Genomic DNA, 19,737 nt, shown 5'->3' with positions numbered 1-19,737 from the left:
CACTTTGTTTTATAATGTATTTTTCTACTTTATTAAATATTCACATTTGTATAATTTGTTTACATTTTATTTCTTAGGACTATGTACCATTTTTATATTAATTTAGACGGCGAATTATTTTATTTAGCACATTTTTATGCTATTTTTTCTTTATTTGTTACTTCATCTGTACCTTTCAACAGAGAGAGAGAGAGAGAGAGAGAGAGAGAGAGAGAGAGAGAGAGAGAGAGAGAGAGAGAGAGAGAGATTGCTTGCTCGCTCGCTCTAGTTTCTCACTGCATTGCAGCCCGCGCTGGCTGCTGGAACTCAAACCCAAATGGCGACTTCCAGCTCCAGCAGTAATCCACTATCAAACTCCAGCACCAACACGCCACAGCACCATCAGAACCAGAGCCAGAGCCAACACTTCAGCACCATGAGCAGCATGCAGGGTAAGACAACACAACCCGACACTCTTATATCCATCTGATGTGATTTCTGGATCAGTGTTTATCAGTCTGATAATGAATCTCTATGTGATGTTTAATGACTGTACTCGCGCATTTGTGTTGAAAAGACAGCATAATTTATATATTTAAAGGCTTTTTATGTCTTACATATAACGTTAGTTTTAGTGTTTCATGTATTCAACGCTAAATGTCAGCTATCATGTTTACTATCACCAAATAAACCTGTTTCGTCTTATATTTACGTGATACGAGTTTAAATAAACATCCGTTTCATATCTTCAGTTATAATTTCAGTCAGTGTCATGTTAGCCGCACCGCTAACACAGCTCGTGACAAACACTGACAGGCCTGTAAAAATGTCATTTTCTCACACTAAATGCGTTGTTTACTAAATATACTACATTGAAATTAATATTTAGTATGTTTGTGATGTTGTTAGTGTTGTGTTGATATATTTATCATCGCTGTTAGTTTTCTGTCACTGGCGTTTGTTGACATTATTGTAACTAGCTGACAGGCTAACATGCTAACGGCACGTCATTGCTAATGTAAACTAGAAATAAATATGAGTGTTTTAGGGATTTAAAGCTTTAGATTTAAAATGTATGTTGTTTAAATAATTGTGTTGATCACGTATCTGTTCGTATAATACAAAATGACACTTTTAAATGGAATATAACCTTTATAAGGACATAATGTACCAGAGTAAATCAATGTATGAATGAGTTTGTGTTAAAATATGCTAATGGTTGAGTTCTGTTTGGTGTTTGGGATAGTAACCGTAATAGATTGTGTTTTTGATTTAATGCTGGTTAATTTAGTTACAATGATTAACCACACAGTAATAATATGTGTATGTGAGTCCTGATGAAATTATATTTTAAATATCTGTATGGAGATCTGTGTACATCACAAACAGTTTAATAAGTTGGGAGGATCTATTAACTGCTACCCTCTTTCAGTGATTTTAGGGTTTATTTTGGTGATTTGTAGATTAAGAACTGAGCTGATAACTAGTCTAGATGGCTGTGGGTTCGAACCCCTCAAGAGTTAATTCTGGATCAAAACATTTACCTAATTTTTCTCAAGAAAGATCTTGTTATAGGTTTACTGTAAGACGATGATTCTGCAAGACCCCATAAATAAACAGTGCAGTATAGACAGTTCAAATATGAATATTATTATTGTTTTGTGTGGTTTGATGTTAATTAAAGGTCTTGATCATTTGTACATCAGTTTCATGGATCTGTTGCATGTATTAGATATTCACTGATCCAGTCTCAGTTCATTGATATACTGTACCTGTGAGTGTACAAACAGGTGTGTTTGTTTTTGTTTGCAGGTGTTAGAGTGATTCATGTAGTGATTGACATTACATTTAATGAATTGGATTATTTGTAGTCATCACATCCTATATTTCAGGAATGCTGTATTACGTTACTATAATACGCTAAAGAGGACCTAATCTCTAATAAGGATTAAACATTATTGAGAATAAACTTGAGGTAAAGCATCCATATTACAGTGTTAAAGGGGTCATATGATCTTGCATACTAGGGGTGGGCGATAAATGGGTAGGTATGATAAACCAGTAGAAATTTTTCAACCGGTGGAGATTTTGGACTATCGTCTCCATTTAGGTTATTCGCCCACGTTACATTACTGTGTGTCGCATGGTCACGAAAACATAATGTTTGTGCTCATTGAGCTTTTTCCGCTTTATTGGCCTTAAATACAAATGCATCAAAACCCTTGTCTTTACAAGTATCCTCATAAACATGACAAGTAAACAGCCGAAAAAGGAAATGTATCCGGACTTTGGTGTCAAAGAGGAAGTTACTTAAGGGCGTATTCGAAGGCCAATCGTCACAACGTCGCGACGAAGGCTGTCCCAATTCGGAGGCTCATACAAAGCATTCAGATGTGGCCTCCAAATGTGTCCTTCGTTTCCAGTAAAATAACGAATCCATCAGATGGTCTGAAACGTCTCTGCTGTTGTGTCGAAACAGCAGGTGACGCAACTCCCTCCGTAGGTTAGCTAGATCGTCTTATTTCTGTTTGCTTTGTGGGCTTCAGAGGCTTCATCCTTCGAAGACTGAATCCCGCATTCAAAGTCTGCATCCTTTGCGGGCTCAAGCACTTAATTAAATCAGCTGTTGCACTCGCATTGCACGTGGATTCATAAGCGATTTAACGCAGCGTACGAAAGCGCTGCATTAAAACAACTGCCTCTAATTCAAAAGTGAAGATAAAATGCGCACATCTGCATAAGCCCCTCCCACTTGTCATGCACTGATTAACCAGTGGGAAAATTCTGTGACCGCAACAACCCTACTTGAGACTTCAATTATTGCGAATTTGCAGATTTTGTAAATGCAGCTTTTAACACACCAAAGACATGAAGTAACATCATATGACCCCTTTAAAAATTGTGCACAGGAATTCTAAAACAGGCTTTATTTTTCCTACAAAATCCTGAAATATGACTCAGACGTGTGTTTGTGAGATTCATCCATTAGCTCATTTACAGTACATCATATATTTTTCTGTGGAGTTAGTGCATTGTGCTTTGTTTTGTACAGAGGAACTGCAGTCAGTTTCATTCATTCAGTTTCAGACCTGAGTTTACTGTAAAGGGAGCTGAATCTCATTGTAAAGCCTTTCATTCTTGAATTGTCATTGTTAGTCAGTTTTTTCTCCAAAATGTCTAACATCACTCAGTAGTTATCTGAGGTGTCTGTAGGGATTCAGATTGGGAAGGTTATCAATTGGTTTGATGATTGAACTTTGTATTAAAGCTGAGAAATTTACATAGTCACCTTTTATTTTTAGAAACCTGTTGCTTAAGGAATGTCAGTCATTTTTAGTTGCACATGCTCTCTGTATTTGAAATGTATTTTGACATTGTTGTCTGTTATAAAATAACCTAACATTAAACTTTTTCCCAAACTATTTGTTTTTAGGGTCCGAAGTATACAAGTTCCCAATCGGATGTGTTTTTTATGATAACCCTATCTTTTTTTTATTGAACTAACGAAAGAAAATATTTTCCCTCATGATGTTTCTCTCCCTTTATCTCCTGCCTCTTACCCACAATCCTCTCTGACGCTGGACCACGGTGAGACCCTACAAAACTATTTCCATCAGAAGTGCAGTTTGTTTCCCCTCCAACTGCAAGTGTCCTTCATAGTTTCATCTTTATTTGCAGTAGATTTCTTCATATTCTGTTGGTTTACTTCTGGTTTTAGTTTGATGTTTGTTGTCGTGTGTGATGTCTCTCTGCATGTCGATATACTTCCCATGTTTACCAGTTTACTGATGCACATCCTGGCACAAAGGTTTGGTTTATGTGAGATCATGTCAGCTTTATTAGACTCTATATGGGGTTTGATTTGAAGCTGTATTGTTTTCAAGAGCAGGTTAAGATGAACTTGGTTGTTGTTTGTTACAGAGAGGTTGATAACATTGTTTTGATGTCTCTCGCTCACCACCGGCACATCTTTTAAGAATTCATAAATGACGTAGCTGTAACATTCTGTTGTTTGGGTGTAAAACGTTGTTCCAGTTAATAAAAGATCTTATTTGCGATTGTGTTTTTTGGATTAACATGAAATCAAAATGTACCGTCTTTATTTTTCCTATAAAATAAATGTGTTTTTTTTTACTGAAATGGTTTTTGATGTCTGATGTCACTTAAGCTTAAATTGCTGTAAACAATATCAGACACATAACTGCTAAGTTCGGTTTCACATAATGTATACGTAAAATTACACGTTGGTAGCATAATTTTTTTAGCGCCGATGTTAACGGGACATTCACACGGGGAGAAAGCATTAATGCCTCGCATTTACTTTTAATGGGTGATGTCATGCATTGCCAAACCGAATTGTTGGTCCGCCGCCGTTGCGTTAAGCCCAATTTATAGTTGTGCGTAAGCTCTACGTCGTAGGTTATCCGTAGCCTGTGCATTCCTCTGCGTAGCCTGATCTGCACCTAGCGAAATGTTTAACAGCGTGTCAGTTCTACGCGGACCACAAGCGCTGTGATTGGTCCATCAGAACCCCTCCCGTCAGGTAAAAACTGCGTCATAGATATTTCAGTTTGCGACGGTGCAAATAAAGATGGGCTAAGCTGAGGAGTGATTTAACTCAAACTGCAACAAAAGTCCCTGTTTATTTACATCCATCTTTGCTGGTCTTCTCAAATCATGCACAACATGTTGCTGTTTCTTTTTCGTTTTTGGGTTAACTTGCCAAGCTTCTTCTTCATTGACGGTCGCGATGCTAATGTGGTTACACGCGTGGATACTGCCTACCAGCGGTCTGTGCGTGTGTTTGCATGTCAACGAAAACCGACGCATAACCTACCCCGTTGCGGATAAGCCGTAGGACCCAAGTACAACTATAATGAGCCCTTTACTGTCATTGCTCGCGGCAGAAGTTTAACATTTCTCAACTTTTCAAGCCCCAACGCGTGCGTTAGTCAATCAGATTGCATTATGCAAATAACCTAGTGCGAGCCAGCTTATTACATTTAAGCAAGACCGGAGTATGTTTGGCATATGCCACTGTGATTGGCTCTTGGCCACGCTTCAGACAAGCCTTCCCCTGCACTCACCCCTGTGTGAGCAGCAAGAAGGAGAGTCTAAGCAGTATCCATACATAATATCTATGACTCGAACTACTAAGCCACTTGTTCAGTTATGATTGGTTACGTGTTTGTGACTTAAAAAGATGTTAAGAGACTGTCTTTGGAAATCTCCAGTTTTATGGAGAAAAGACCCAGCAGTGGTGTCAAATGATCAATTCGCTCATGGTTTGTTCTAAAGCATATTAAAAGCACCACATAGACATCCAAACAACAATAAAACTTGATTTTCTCCACAAGGGTATTTTAATTATATGTATATTACCTTATTACATAAATAAAATGGGTTACCACAAATTTTACATTAATATGGATGATGCAGGCAACAAAGTTAACATTTGTTCAGAGGTTGTGACCGAGTGTTGTGAAGTGTTAATTGTTCTTCTCATCACCAGGGTTTCAGATAAACCTTTCTGGAGCTCCTCAAAGTAAGCCAGACTTTCTGACCAGTATTTTGATCCCTATGCTGTCCTCTGATCCACACACACAAACTAATCTCTTCACACGTGGATCTGCTCGACTTGTGTCGCTCTGGGACTGACCGCTCTGCATGCTAGAGGTGGCGGGTGTTTGCTGCTCTGTCCACAGACATCAAACAATATTACATACTGTTATGAAATATGATCTTTGATTGACCTGGCCACTGGATATAGGAATAATGCAGTTTTTAATGTGCCAAGAGGTGTAGAGTAAATATATAATACCGCCTTAAAATAATTTATCGTTTTGAACTAAATTATCTTTTTAAGTTGTTCATGCACTGTACAAATTCTTTGTTGCACTTCAAATTTTACGTTCAATCAACTTGAATGTAAAATGTATTTTTAACTTTCTTGACTACACTGTAAAAAACAAATTTGGATCAAGTAAAAAAATTACTTCAATTGCTAAAGCGTAAAAATGTAAAAAAAAATATATTGGTAACCTAAAATATTTAAATATTTTTAACTTAAAATTTTCACTTAAAGTGATAAAATTAAAGTTAAAAATATTTAAATATTTTAGATCACCAATTTTTTTCACCTTACATTTTTTACTTAGTGACGAAGTGTACGGTTCTAAACCTTTTTTTTCTAGGTGTTACCAATTGAAGTTGATCCAACTTTTTACAGTGTAGTCGGGAGGTGCTATAAATTAAAGTCGCCATGTAACGGAAGTAGCGATTGCCTTATTTTCCAAGTGGTGATGTATATCCGAGTGAATCCGGCTCCTGAAATGAAATAAGGCACGACTGGATTTGAATGTGTCCATTGAGATCTGATTGGATCGTTTGAAGTTGGATTGTGTTGCTAATTGCAGCGATGGTCTCCTAGGCCCCGCCCACCTGCCATACCATATGACCGTAAGTAAAGAGAGATCGTTTTGAGGAGATTTGCGTTTTTGATTAAAGATTATGAGGGCACATGAATTTTTTATTTAAATAATGAAGCTCACAGATAAGTAATTTGTAAAAAAAAATACATTACAAAACAAATTACAGTTTTTCATTTTATTTTCATGGCGACTTTAAAATAAAGTTGAATTAACTTATTCAACTTTATTTTTATTATAGCAACTCATCACTAGTAAAAAAAAGTTTAAATAAATTGTATATTGAAGTTGATCAAACCTAAAAATGTAAGTGCAACAATGAATTGTTTACAGTGTGATAAATGTATACGTTTGGGGGTTCACCCAAAAATCATTTATAAAGTTATTCACTGCATTGAATTTAAGCCACTTTATTACAAGAGCGAAAATCATTTAGGTTTGGAAAGACAAAATTAAGGAAAAAATGTATATGTTTTTGGGTGAACTGCTCTTTTCAGTATTAATAGTGGCTCATGCATTGTAAATATTGAATGATTAATTGTGTCGTTTTTTGGGCAATATTACTTGTCACTGAACGGAAGCATTAGTTCCTGTTTTATTTTTGTAGTCTACCCACAATCTTGTCGGAAGATATTACGTGTTTCTCTTTCCAGTCTTAGTAGAGGTTTCTTATGAATTGTGTAAAATAAGACTTTGTTTTATTGCATAAGTTAGTCCGCCTCAGTTCACATGCCACGTTATCGACCAAGTAGTCATTAAAATCCACATTTTTGCAACACTAGTCAGTATTACAATACAATTAGATTATCAATTTGTTTTAATTATCTGAACCAAACAAATGCATAGCATGAAGTTTATGAAAAATCAGCACAAGTCTAAAGCTCAGAGCTTCAGTTGACTTTACACAGTTTCAGAAACTCCCATGGGTTTTGATTCAGGAATTGCTACTAACCAGTGAAGTCAAGATTATTTTGGGGTTATCTGAGTTTTTCCCTGTCTCTACAATCTGCATTTTGTTTTGGAGAACTGAGAGAGATGTTTTTGGCATGTGAAGCTCTCAGACAAACACAAACTTGTTGGGACATGGACACACATGCCGTGAATTCAGAAATGAATGTTGTTCCTCCGGTATTCAGATCCAAACCTTTATGTGGTACTTTTTGCAGTAATTTAAGTTTGCATCTAATAAGAATCTTTAATTTAAAGTCATGGTATCAACAGATTAGTTTGATTTATGTTTTTTTTTCATGTTGTTTGCATTGGATTGGTTATTGTGGTTTAAATACACACTGCACTGCTTTCACACAACATCTGCACTCCGGCTGTCTCGCACACCTCTCGCTAAATTACAGAATCAGTGCATTGGCGTTCATGTGATTGATTTTAAATTCAAGTTTGTGATCTTTATTTTCGTGTCGGGATGTGATCAGATCTATTCTAAAGTTCTGTTCTCTGCTCTGATTGGATGCCGAAGGGGGAGATATGATTGGTTGGTTGTGATAAACGCAGGGTTCAAGCATGTTGGACCACAATCGCTGCCTCCTGCTGCCAGATTTGCTAAAGCTATGAATCACATTGTGTAAAAACTGCAACATGTCCAAAATCTGATGGCTTTAGGAAATCTGGTCCCTGGTTTTCCTCTTTTGGTGCTCAGATGTGCATGACTTTAGTGATTATCTGTACACTCATGACCCTCCTTCATCTTCTGTGGCTTAGTTAGAGATCTCATTTATTGGTGTCTGTGTTTGTTTATGCTGTTTTCCCTCACTGTACACTGAGTCTCAACTAAAGGTCTCTTGCTCCTCTATTAGGTAAACGTAAAGCCCTGAAATTGAATTTTGCCAATCCTCCGATCAAAACTACTTCAAGAATCACCCTGAACACGGCCGGACTTCCTTTCCAGAACCCACACATGTGAGTACAACCTTGTGTCTGATCAAGTCTTTAGTTTTGTGTCCTCATATTTAGCTGTGATCGTCGTCTTCTGTGTGTTTTTTTTTTTAGAGAGAGGCTGCGAACCCACAGCATCGAGTCATCTGGGAAGCTAAAGCTCTCACCAGAGCAACACTGGGACTTCACCGCAGAAGATCTGAAGGATCTCGGAGAGATCGGACGAGGAGCGTATGGCTCGGTCAACAAGATGGTGCACAAACCTAGCGGAAAAATCATGGCGGTCAAAGTAAGAGTGATGTCATCTCATATAGCAGACGCTTTCATATCTATATATATATATATATATAGCACAAAAAGTTTTTATGCTCGGTAGGGTGGTTTTTCATGCAATTTGAAAAAGAAATATATCTCAAAACTAATATGGCATGGTATGTTTGGACAAGACAGAAGAAGTGTGTTCAACTTCATGTTGCGTCACAAGAACAGGCATACAGCTGACATCAAATACAGCAAGAGCAATTCATGAGTTTCATCTATGTAGCCGTTTCCATTAACCTTTAAATTGGGCATATTGAGCAAATTGAAATGGCGAATTGAAAATGCACCAAATGGAAACGTGGCAAATTTTGCATTAATTTGCAGTAAAGGTTTTTATGCTCGAGTGAGGGGGTTTTTCAGGTAGTTTGAAAAAGGAGCATGTCGCAAAACTGCAATGGAACCATTTTTTTTAATGCATTGGTGCGTAAAAGTCACATGATCATTCTAAAAATATGGCATGACATGTTCGGTTGAAGAACAGAACAGAAGAGGTGCACTGCAAAATATGACTTTCTTACTTAGTATTTTTGTCTTGTTTTCAGTAAAAATATAAAAAAAATCTTAAATTAAGATGCATTTTCTTGATGAACAAAATGAACTAGGAAAATAAGTCTAGTTTTTAGACCAAAAATATAAAATTTAAGTGAATTTGTACTAGGGATGCACGATATATCGGCCAACATATCGTTATCGGCCGATAACTGCTTATTTTCAATATTATCGGTTATCGGTCTGATAGCAAAAATAGGCCGATAAATGAAAGCCGATAAATGATGGATTATTTTGGTTTGTTGAACCACTTCACTTGCTCATTGCTGGTCATGTGGAGTTTTGATTGGTGCTTTCTGTGACATAGCATGAAGATGACACGTGTTGCGGTCTTAAGAAGAGTATGCTAGTCTAGCGCAAAGACAAGATGTCCGCGGTCTGCGAGTTTTTCATTGTGAAAATAATATGAATATTTATCGGCCTATAGATATCGGTTATCGGCCCCCAAATTTAAAGAGTTATCGGTTATCGGTATCAGCCAAAATTTCCATATCGGTGCATCCCTATTTTGTACTTAAAACAAGCAAAAAAAAATCTGCCAATGGAATAAGAAAAATAATAAGTGTTTATGAAAAAAGTAAACGTCAAATTTCAAGAAAATTTTTCATATTCCATTGGCAGATTTTTTTGCAGTGTGTGTTCGACTTCATGTGGCGTCTCAAAAAAACGTCATGAAGCTGACATCAAACACATGAAGAGTGATTGGTGAGTCAGCTGCTCTGTCCGCTTTCGAGTCGCTCTTGCGGTATTTTGATGTCATGCGCTTGTTGATCTGCACGGTACTGTATAAAGCCGAATACACACAAGATTATGCTTGTCGCATGACATCGGTTAATGGAAATGGCGTAATTTCGCAATCGTTTTTGTCAACATTTAGAATATAGCGATAAAGTTTTTCGCGAATCTATGTAGATGTTTTCATTACCCTTCAAACTGGGCATATTGAGCAAATTGAAATGGCGAATTGAAAATGCACATTAAAAGTTTTTATGCTCGGATGAGGTGGTTTTTCAGGCAATTTAAAAAAGGAGTATGTCACAAAAATGCAATGGAACTGTTTTTATTTATTTCTTTGCATTGCTGCGTAAAGGTCACATTCATTTTTAAAATATGCCACGATATGAAGGACAGGACAGAAGAGGTGGGATCGACTGTGATCACAAAAATAAAACCGTAAATACAGCGAGAGCGATTCATGAGTCGGCTGCTCTGTATGCTTTCGAGTTGCTCTTGTGTTATTTTGATGTCATGCGTTTGTTGGTCTGCGCGGTACTGTTCAAAGCTAAATACACTCATTGCCAACAAAATTACGTTTTAGTAACATGACATCAGCTAATGGAAATGGCGTGATTTTGCAAAATAGTTTTTTTTAGAAAATATCGCTAAAGTCTTAAGCAAATCTATGCAGCTGTTTTTCATTACCTTTCAAATTGGCCAAATTGAAAATGCACCCAATGAAACACAATCGAGTGAGGTGGTTTTTAGGCAATTTGAAAAAAGAAAAGATCGCAAAACCTGCAGTGGAAACTTTTCACATTAACAGGTCACCTGCCACGTGTTAACGTCACATGATCATTCTTTAAGTATGATTGGTTGGAGGACAAGACGGAAGAGATGTGTTTGACTTCATGTGGCATCACGAACCGACATGCGCATGACATCAAAATACAGCGAGAGCGTCGGAGCTGATGGTGTAGTGCGCAACGCTCTGACGTGTTGTGCTTTCGGTGACCCGAATTCGATTCCCGGCTCGTGGCCATTTGCCGATCCCATACGCCTCTTTCATCGTACTTTCCTGTCCTCTCTGTAATTACTGTTTAATAAAGGCAAAAATGGCCAAAAAATATTAATTTAAAATACAGCGAGAGCGATTTGTGAGTCGACTGCTCTGTATACGTTACTTTCGAGTCACTCTTGCGGTATTTTGATGTAATGTGCTTGTCTTGCATGATACTGTATGAAGTCGAATACACCTGTCGCTGTGTTTTTTTATGACTTATAGCGATAAAACAAAATTGCATACATTGGTTATTAGAAACGCAGTCATTCCGCAATATTTTTTTGTCGACATTTAGAAAATAGCGCTAAAGTTTTGCGCAAATCTTCAATGGAAGGTGTAGCGATCAAGAAAGTTTAAGAATGTGATCTCGTCTGTTTTAGGTACAACAAGGTTCTGATCACTCATGGACCTCAGAGATCTTTGATAGATTTTCAAGAAGCTGGTTTTAGTGACAAAATACGCAATGCATTTTCAAGTTTTATCTGTGAAATAATTGGTTTCCATCTCATGTAAAGTTTATCTGTGTGTGTTTGTCTGACAGAGGATCAGGTCGACGGTGGATGAGCGAGAACAGAAACAGCTGTTGATGGATCTAGATGTGGTCATGAGGAGCAGTGACTGTCCATACATCGTCCAGTTTTACGGCGCTCTGTTCAGAGAGGTTTGTTCACCCGCCTATGCTTCAGTATCTCACACGTCTGTTTTGAGAGACGTGAGTCAATGAGTTTCTGTTTGCCTTTCAGGGGGACTGCTGGATATGCATGGAGCTCATGTCTATCTCCTTCGACAAATTCTACAAATACGTTTATTCCTCTTTAGATGAAGTGATTCCAGAGGAGATTTTAGGAAAAATTACATTAGCTGTGAGTCATTATTTCTTTCCATCTGACATTATAGTAAGTGAAGCATTTATTGTTGTGATCACTGATGTTCTCTGTTCTTCTGGGTCACGGCAGACTGTGAAAGCACTTAACCACTTAAAAGAAAGCTTGAAGATAATTCACAGAGGTAAGATGACCTTTCAGATGTGAGCTGGTAAGGGTTCAGTCCTGTTTGAAGTGTGTTCAGTTTACTGAAGCTCTCTTCTGGTCTCTCTGCAGATATAAAGCCATCAAATATCCTCCTGGACAGGACAGGTAACATTAAGCTGTGTGATTTTGGCATCAGCGGACAGTTAGTGGACTCCATCGCCAAAACCAGAGACGCAGGCTGCAGACCATATATGGCAGTAAGACCTATTCACAATATCATTTATCTAATCTGTCAACCATTTATTCACTTTATCGTTCATTCACTCATTGAGTTGATCGTTCGTTCATTTGGTCGTATGTTAACTCAATCGTTTGTTCACTCGTTGACTCTATTGTTGATTTACTCTTTGACTCGATCCTTCATTCACTTGATCGTTCGTTCGCTTGTTCAGTCACTCAGGTTGTTTCTCAAACGGAAGGCTGCATCCTCTGAAGGTCGCATATGCAGACTGCATACATCATTAAGCCTGGTTTATTTCAATTAACTGAGCATTACATTCATAATGTCATAACCAAATAACAACAATTTACGTTTACGGTAATAAGAATAACAGACTTTATAATTTTTAATATTCTGAAATAAGACAGAATTAAAGACTTCATGACAAATGCAAACTTCAAAGGATGCAGCCTTCCATTTAAGAAATGGACCCTATCATTTGTTCACTCATTTACCCGATTGTTCATTCGCTTGTTCATTCACTCGATTGTTTGTTCATTGTTCAGTTACTCAATTGTTTTTTTGATCGTTCAGTTACTCGATCATTCGTTCACTCACTCATTCGTTTACTTGATTGTTGTTCGCTCGTTCATTCACTCAATTGTCCAGTCACTCATTCATTCACTTGATTGTTCGTTTGATCGTTCAGTCACTTGATTGGTTGTTTGATCATTCAGTTACTCAATTGGTTGTTTGATCGTTTAGTTACTCGATCATTTGTTCGCTTGTTCAGTCACTCTATTGTTCGTTCACTCATTCATTCACTTGCTTGTTCGTTTGTTCGTTCAGTCACTTGATCGTTTGTTTGATAGTTCAGTTACTCTATTGGTTGTTTAATCGTTCAGTTACTTGATCATTAGTTTGCTTGTTCAGGAACTCTATCGTTCGTTCGTTCACTCATTCATTTACTTAATTGTTCGTTCGCTTGTTCATTCACTTGATTGTTCATTCACTCATTCATTCACTCGATTGTTTGTTTGATTGTTTAGTCACTTGATTGTTCGTTCCCTCATTCTTTTACTTGATTGTTCGTTTGGTCATTCAGTTACTTTATCATTCATTTATTTACTTGCTTGTTCTTTTGCTCGTTAATTCACTTGTTTGTTTGTTTTTTTTTGTTCAATCATTTATTTACTTGATTGTTTGTTTGATTGTTTAGTCACTCAATTGTTCATTACGTCATTCATTTTGGTAGTTATTTCGTTCATTCACTCGATTGTTTGTTTGGTCATTCAGTTACTTTATCATTCGTTCACTCATTCATTTACTCGATTGTTCGTTTGATTGTTTAGTCACTCGATTGTTCATTTCATCGTTCAGTTACTCAATTTTTTGTTTGATCGTTCAGTCACTCTATTGTTCGTTCGCTAGTTTAGTCACTCGATTGTTCGTTTACTTGTTCAGTCACTCGATCATTTGCTCACTTGTTCAGTCACTTGATTGTTTGTTGGCTTGCTTGTTCATTCACTCGATCATTCGTTTCATTGTTCAGTCACTCTTTTGTTTGTTTCATTGTTCAGTTACTTGATCGTTCTTTTCATAGTTCAGTTACTCTATCGTTAGTTCGCTCGTTCATTCACTCAATCGTTAGCACTCGTTCATTCACTCGATTGATTGTTTGTTTACCTGATTGTTCATTCGCTTGATTGTTCGTTTTTTTCGTTCAGTCACTCGATCATTCATTTCATTGTTCAGTTACTCAATATTTTGTATAATCGTTCAGTTACTTGATTGTTCATTCACTTGATTGTTTGTTTACTCATTCATTCACTCGATCGTTCGCTTCATCATTCAGTTACTAAATCGTTTGTTTGATTGCTTAATTACTTATTCGTTTGTTCGCTCGTTCAGTTACTTGATTGTTTGTTTACTCATTAATAACTTGATTGTTTGTTCGCTCATTCATTCAGTTGATTGTTCGTTTGATTGTTCAGTTACTCAAACATTCATTCACTTGTTCAGTCACTTGATTGTTTGTTTATTTATTAATTTACTTGATCATTTGTTCACTCATTCATCTACTTATTTGTTTGTTACTCAATTATTCATTAATTTGATCATTTACTCATTCATTCAATTGTTCATTAACTTATTCACTCGATCATCCATTCATAGATAATTACATTGTGTGTGCTAGAGTGTCTTTGTCTCTGTGTCTGTGAATGAGTCTCGGCACTGCTGTACAGTTGTCTGCAGTAGTAGATGATGTCATCCTCTAATCCAAGCAGCATGATCTCATTCAGAGAATCTTCCCATGAGGACAGACTGCATGATGATGTCATAAATGAGTAGACATCAATAATGTGTGTGGGTGTTGCTTATGAATGAGATCATATATGTACAGTTATTATGTAACACACACACTCTTGTGTCTGGAAGGAAGGAAGCACATCTGTTTTTCACGTTGTAAAGCGTCTGGACTCACACTCACAGTCTGATATCTTTGACACAGATGGGCTGCTGTGATATCATAATGCAGGAGATGACAAATGTCAGCACACAGATGACTCACTGGCATATGAGCCAGAATTGTTACAGACATTAATATGATGTGTTGACATATAAACACTCCAACCTTTCTGTAGTATTGATAGTATTAATAGAGCGTTAAAAATGTGTCTGTGACACTTTAGTATGTTTTGTGCATTATTATTTGCCATATAAATGCCGACCTGTCGCTGTCTGTAATGTAGTTAATATTAAATAACACAAATGACTTTAACATTGACCGCATATTTAATTTCTGTCTGTCTGTTAGCCGGAAAGGATAGACCCCAGTGCTTCCAGACAGGGTTATGATGTCCGATCTGATGTGTGGAGTTTGGGAATCACGCTGGTGAGGATTATACATCTTTTAATGCGATTAACAGTCTGTGTATGACTGCAGATGAGAAGTTTGTGTATGTGTGATATTGAAAGTCACTTATTTGTGCTTTTGTGTTTCAGTACGAGTTGGCCACAGGACGGTTTCCTTACCCGAAGTGGAACAGTGTGTTTGATCAGCTGACACAGGTGGTGAAAGGCGACCCACCTCAGCTCAGCAGTTCAGAGGAGAGACAGTTTTCTCCCAAATTCATCAACTTTGTCAACCTGTGGTGAGACATCTCTTGTTGTTAGTTTTAGTTTTGTTAGTTTTGTTTAATTGTGCAAGAAATTTCATGTATTTTGATATGAAAATTAATATTTTGTTTTAATAAACACCATATAGTTTCATTCCTTTTGCCACAAAAACGTAAGATTTTTTATGATGTGATTTCCGTGTGTACCTATGATGAAACACACAAAACTACATCTTACTCAAAATAAAACCCTTCAAGTTTACTGTTATTTGTCATTCGCCACATCCCACATGTCGTCTTTCTGAGCCATCTGTGGCCTTTAAATCAGCAGAAGTTGATATTTGACGGATGTTGACGGTTATGGAGTTTTTCATGATGCATTTTGTATAAATGAAGCAAGACTTTAACTCTTTCCCTGCCATTGACAAGTAATCTGATCAATTAAGAGACGAGAATGCTAAAGACGAGTTTTTAAGGCAATCCATATTTTAGCTATTATGCAGTAGGTGGCGCTGTTACCTATCCAGCATCCACGGATCAAACAACAGTAAATACTCTTTTTATGTTTGGATCATCGTTCTGAATCTTGATTTTTAACAAATTGTGACCCGTGCTGGAAAAATGAGTCGCAATGTGCACCGTCTAATTTTGAGATAGATGCAAAAGAAAGTATAAATGGGTCAATGACGTGACGTTAATTCTTTTGTAACCATATGGATAAATTATATTTTTTAAAAGTTAAAATTTCTGGTTTTATTTCATTTTGAAAGAATATTTGGGGGATAATTGGAAAAATGTCAATGTGATGTAACCAGTCTGTGTCAATTGGTGTAACTAGTATTTTTTTATTAAAATATAAATATATTCATAAAAAATGTGGAATAACAGGGCTCCAGACTAACTTTTTTCACTAGGAGCACAGTGGCCCCCGACTGAAAATTTTAGTGGCGCAACCAGAAAATTTAGGGGCACATACCGTAAATCAACATCAAATATTCACATTTATACTAAGTAATACCCCGTATTACTAATAAATACTTTGATGATAGATGCAGAAAGTCTGTTTTAAATTCCGTATCACATCACAAAAAAAGGTCAAATTTACTGGTCGCACATTTGCGACGATGTAAAATTCAGTGGCACACTCTCAAATTTTGGTGGCAAAATGCCACCATTTGGTGACAGTCTGGAGCCCTGAATAAAATATAATCATCGAGTTTAGTGTAATATGATTTTTTTTTACATAATTTGTCAAAGATTATTTCGAAAACAGAGCTGTTTTCAGCATATGTCAGGACAATATTACAAAAGCGCATTAAAATTTACATATAGAAATGACTAATAAAATTATATTTAAAAGTATTATTTTTTTTACGCTTACATGCCATCAAGGTGGATAAAATATTTAATATTTCTCATTTTTGGCGCAATTGGAGGTTACACCATTTGACCTTTTTTAGGTCCATTCAGTCTTAACTTTCATAAAAATAATGCAAATGTATATTTTATTACATAAAATTAACATAAATACACTGTGCATTGAAATAAACCTGATGCATGCTTTAAAAACAATTTATTTATTTATTTATTTAATTTATCATCTTGCAAACCGTTTTTGTCCTGACCCAAATGTCGATTTTGGTCAAAATTGAGGTTTTCATAAAAATAAGTAGATTAAGCCCTCATCTAGCGATCTCAATGATCTTAAACATCTGGTCATTTAGTCATTAAACATCTAAAATGATCTTTATTTGTACATTTTCTAAAAAGTGTACCATCCTAAATCTAATTCAAGAGATGCGTGCATCCACATGTGCTTGACATTTTGGTTTCGGTTTTAAAACATGCAGGAATTAGAAAATAGAACGCAGGACTTGCTTGATGTTAAAATAGATATTAAGAGCGACAAGACATGAAAACAACCTTCCTGCCAGGTGAATAATAACATAAAGATAGCATTAAATGTTTTTTTTAAGCACAAGGTCTGTTATTTCATTATTTTATAAACATTGTATGTTTATATATTTAAAGAAGAAACATTTTCTTGAAGGCATTAACATTTTGTGACAATCATAAAAAATGCTGGCGCTGGCTGACAACTTTAAAAAAAAATGCTGGTGGGGAAAGAGTTAATTGATGTCATTTGTACTACTATTTCCTGGAAATGTTTTGCATGATTTAAAATTCACCTGCTCTTAAGTGTCCTACATACACAAAGTCGCACCTTTTCCAGTTAGTGGTTTTATTTTGGTCATTTGTGGCTGGTAAGAAATTGCAAACTTGGCAAACAGGATGTTATGGCCCAGATTTGTTTTGTCTGGTCACATACAGACGCCCCCTGCTGTTCATACAGAGGAACTTTCTGATTAAGTTTCATAGGAAATTGCATTTGTAATAAACATTGTGATAAATCCCTCTTTAATCTTGTTTTATTGTTCTTGTTTAACAGCCTTACAAAAGACGAATCTAAAAGGCCAAAGTACAAAGAGCTTTTGGTGAGTTCCTGATAAAGTGACACTTACTTTTTTTCTTATGCATTTAACAGATGCTTTTATCCAAAGCGTCCTAGTTTCGCCATGTATTTCCTAACATTTCTCTCGTTTTACTGCAGAAACATCCCTTCATTCAGATGTACGAGGAACGTATGGTAGATGTGGCCAGCTACGTCTGCAGGATTTTAGATCAGATCCCTGCGTCTCCCAGCTCACCGATGTACGTTGACTGATGAAGACGCCGCTGGATATCAACACGGGCAAGAAATGTTGTAAAGATTTGCTCCATCACAGAACTGCAGTATTAAACCATGATAAAAACCCATCCAGAAACACCGTCTGCAGAAGAACGGTGTTCGACTCGAGCTCAACTGTAAGATACCTCCAACCCATCTCACAAACACACACACGCACACACACATCCGTTAAGAGTAAATATAATAGTGTCTGAATAAACGTGACGGTCTTGTGGTCGGAACGCCTCTGATCTTAAATATGGATGCAGAATAATGATTTTAAACGATTATAAAATGAAATATTAAGCCTGGAATTGTATTTATACTTCTGAAATCACTTGTGGAATATATGATTTGGAAAAGCTTTGACATACTGGAATATTATTTGTGTCTGGTCCCCTCCTCATCATGTATGTGCTATTAAACATGTTTTGTATGTTAAAGAGGTTTGTGTAAGGATGCAGGTTTGCCCTGGGTTTATATCCTCATCCAGTATGTGTGAGTATGTGCTGTTATATCAATAAAACTGAGGACGATTCAAACCACTCCGTTCGTGTTCTTTTACTTCTTATCTAACTCTATAACGCAATTTTGCACATTTCGGGGGAACTAGTACATAATGCATTTTAATTCGGGTTTCACTTCACCTTTTAGTGCTTAATCTTGTTCTGTACACACACACACACACACACACACACACACACACACACACACACACACACACACGCTTCAGTAATTTACGGGACTCATAACTACAGCATTCTACTACCCAATTTACTCCAGTAAAATGCAAGTGGGCTGTAACAAAATAACCAACCAGTGATATAAAAACAACCATGATTGCAGCAATCGTGTTGGTACTAAATGATATGTGACCCTGGACCACAAAATCAGTCATAACTTGCACAGGTATATTTGAAAAGTTTGGTTCAAAAAAGCGATAAACGCCATTTGAAAAAAAATGAGTTACTGCCACAATCAGTATTATATCAGGCCAGTATTTAAAAGTAAATTCCTAATTTTAAGCAAAAAACAATATCCACTGTGTTATTCTGTCATCTTTTCTCCCTTTTTTCCCAAAACGCAATAAACGCCACTCCTCCTTTTCTGCAGAATGCATTAAATCTGCTCCACAAATTACAGCGCACCGTTCCACGCAATGTAAACAACAATGGCAGCGCGTTGAGTACACAAAGTCCTAGTTTTCCTTATCTACTTTGTACTTTGTGATCAACAAACAAACAAAAACAAAATAAAACTTTAATAGCATTGATAAACCTGTGATGGGAAAGAAACGTAAGCCATCAAAATCTAATAATTTACGTGAGAAGCACTCGAGACGGTTGCTTGCATCAAGCTTCCCATGCACATTGACCCCAGGGGATCTTATGAAAAACTTTACATTATTTTACATTAAGTCAACGAAAATCAAGCAGGACCAAAACATTTTACAGCTGATTGCTGTCAAAAAAGTTCAGCGACGACGTCTTAAGTATAACCGCAGCAATGACAGTCTTCTTAATATGACAAAGTGTTTTGATTAATGTCATTGTTTATTTTTATCCGTGTACCACTAGTCAACTAAATGAATATAAAATGGCAAAGATGAATGTACATTATATATATATATATATAGATATATATAGATTTAACAGATTTATAGCATTTTGAAGAAAAAAAACTTGTCATGGATTTATTGCATTTTGTGAAAAAATAATCCGTTTTTATAATAAATCTTTGAAAATCATGAAA

At 36.4% G+C, this 19,737-nt stretch overlaps 1 protein-coding gene across 3 annotated transcripts; it reads left to right on the top strand.

Moving 5' to 3' along the window:
• Positions 1–252: 252 nt before the first annotated feature.
• LOC129436724 (dual specificity mitogen-activated protein kinase kinase 4) lies at positions 253–18,530 on the top strand. Of its 3 annotated transcripts, XM_055194957.2 has the most exons (12): positions 253–431; positions 5,492–5,524; positions 8,219–8,321; positions 8,412–8,586; positions 11,489–11,608; positions 11,691–11,810; positions 11,904–11,955; positions 12,048–12,175; positions 14,957–15,034; positions 15,145–15,293; positions 17,707–17,752; positions 17,869–18,530. In XM_055194957.2, the coding sequence occupies exons 1-12, from the start codon at positions 317–319 to the stop codon at positions 17,980–17,982; spliced, it is 1,233 nt and encodes a 410-aa protein (XP_055050932.2). In that variant the 5' UTR covers positions 253–316; the 3' UTR covers positions 17,983–18,530. The 3 variants fall into 3 exon arrangements, with proteins under 3 accessions (XP_055050932.2, XP_055050934.2, XP_055050933.2); XM_055194959.2 differs by lacking the exon at positions 5,492–5,524 and having other exon boundaries at positions 8,231–8,321; XM_055194958.2 differs by lacking the exon at positions 5,492–5,524.
• The last annotated feature ends 1,207 nt before the right edge of the window (positions 18,531–19,737 follow it).

This window comes from Misgurnus anguillicaudatus, unplaced genomic scaffold, assembly GCF_027580225.2.
Source record: "Misgurnus anguillicaudatus unplaced genomic scaffold, ASM2758022v2 HiC_scaffold_29, whole genome shotgun sequence".
NCBI lineage: Eukaryota > Metazoa > Chordata > Actinopteri > Cypriniformes > Cobitidae > Misgurnus > Misgurnus anguillicaudatus.
Note: the sequence above shows the minus strand (reverse complement) of the source record. Positions and strands in the feature narration are given on the sequence as shown.

Excerpts from the sequence above, each read along its gene's own strand:
- LOC129436724 (XM_055194957.2), top strand. The coding sequence starts at position 317 with ATGGCGACTTCCAGCTCCAGCAGTAATCCACTATCAAACTCCAGCACC. Across the intron at positions 5,525-8,218 it reads CCTTTCTGGAGCTCCTCAAA|GTAAACGTAAAGCCCTGAAA; the intron begins GTAAGCCAGACT and ends CTCCTCTATTAG. Across the intron at positions 11,956-12,047 it reads CTTGAAGATAATTCACAGAG|ATATAAAGCCATCAAATATC; the intron begins GTAAGATGACCT and ends GTCTCTCTGCAG.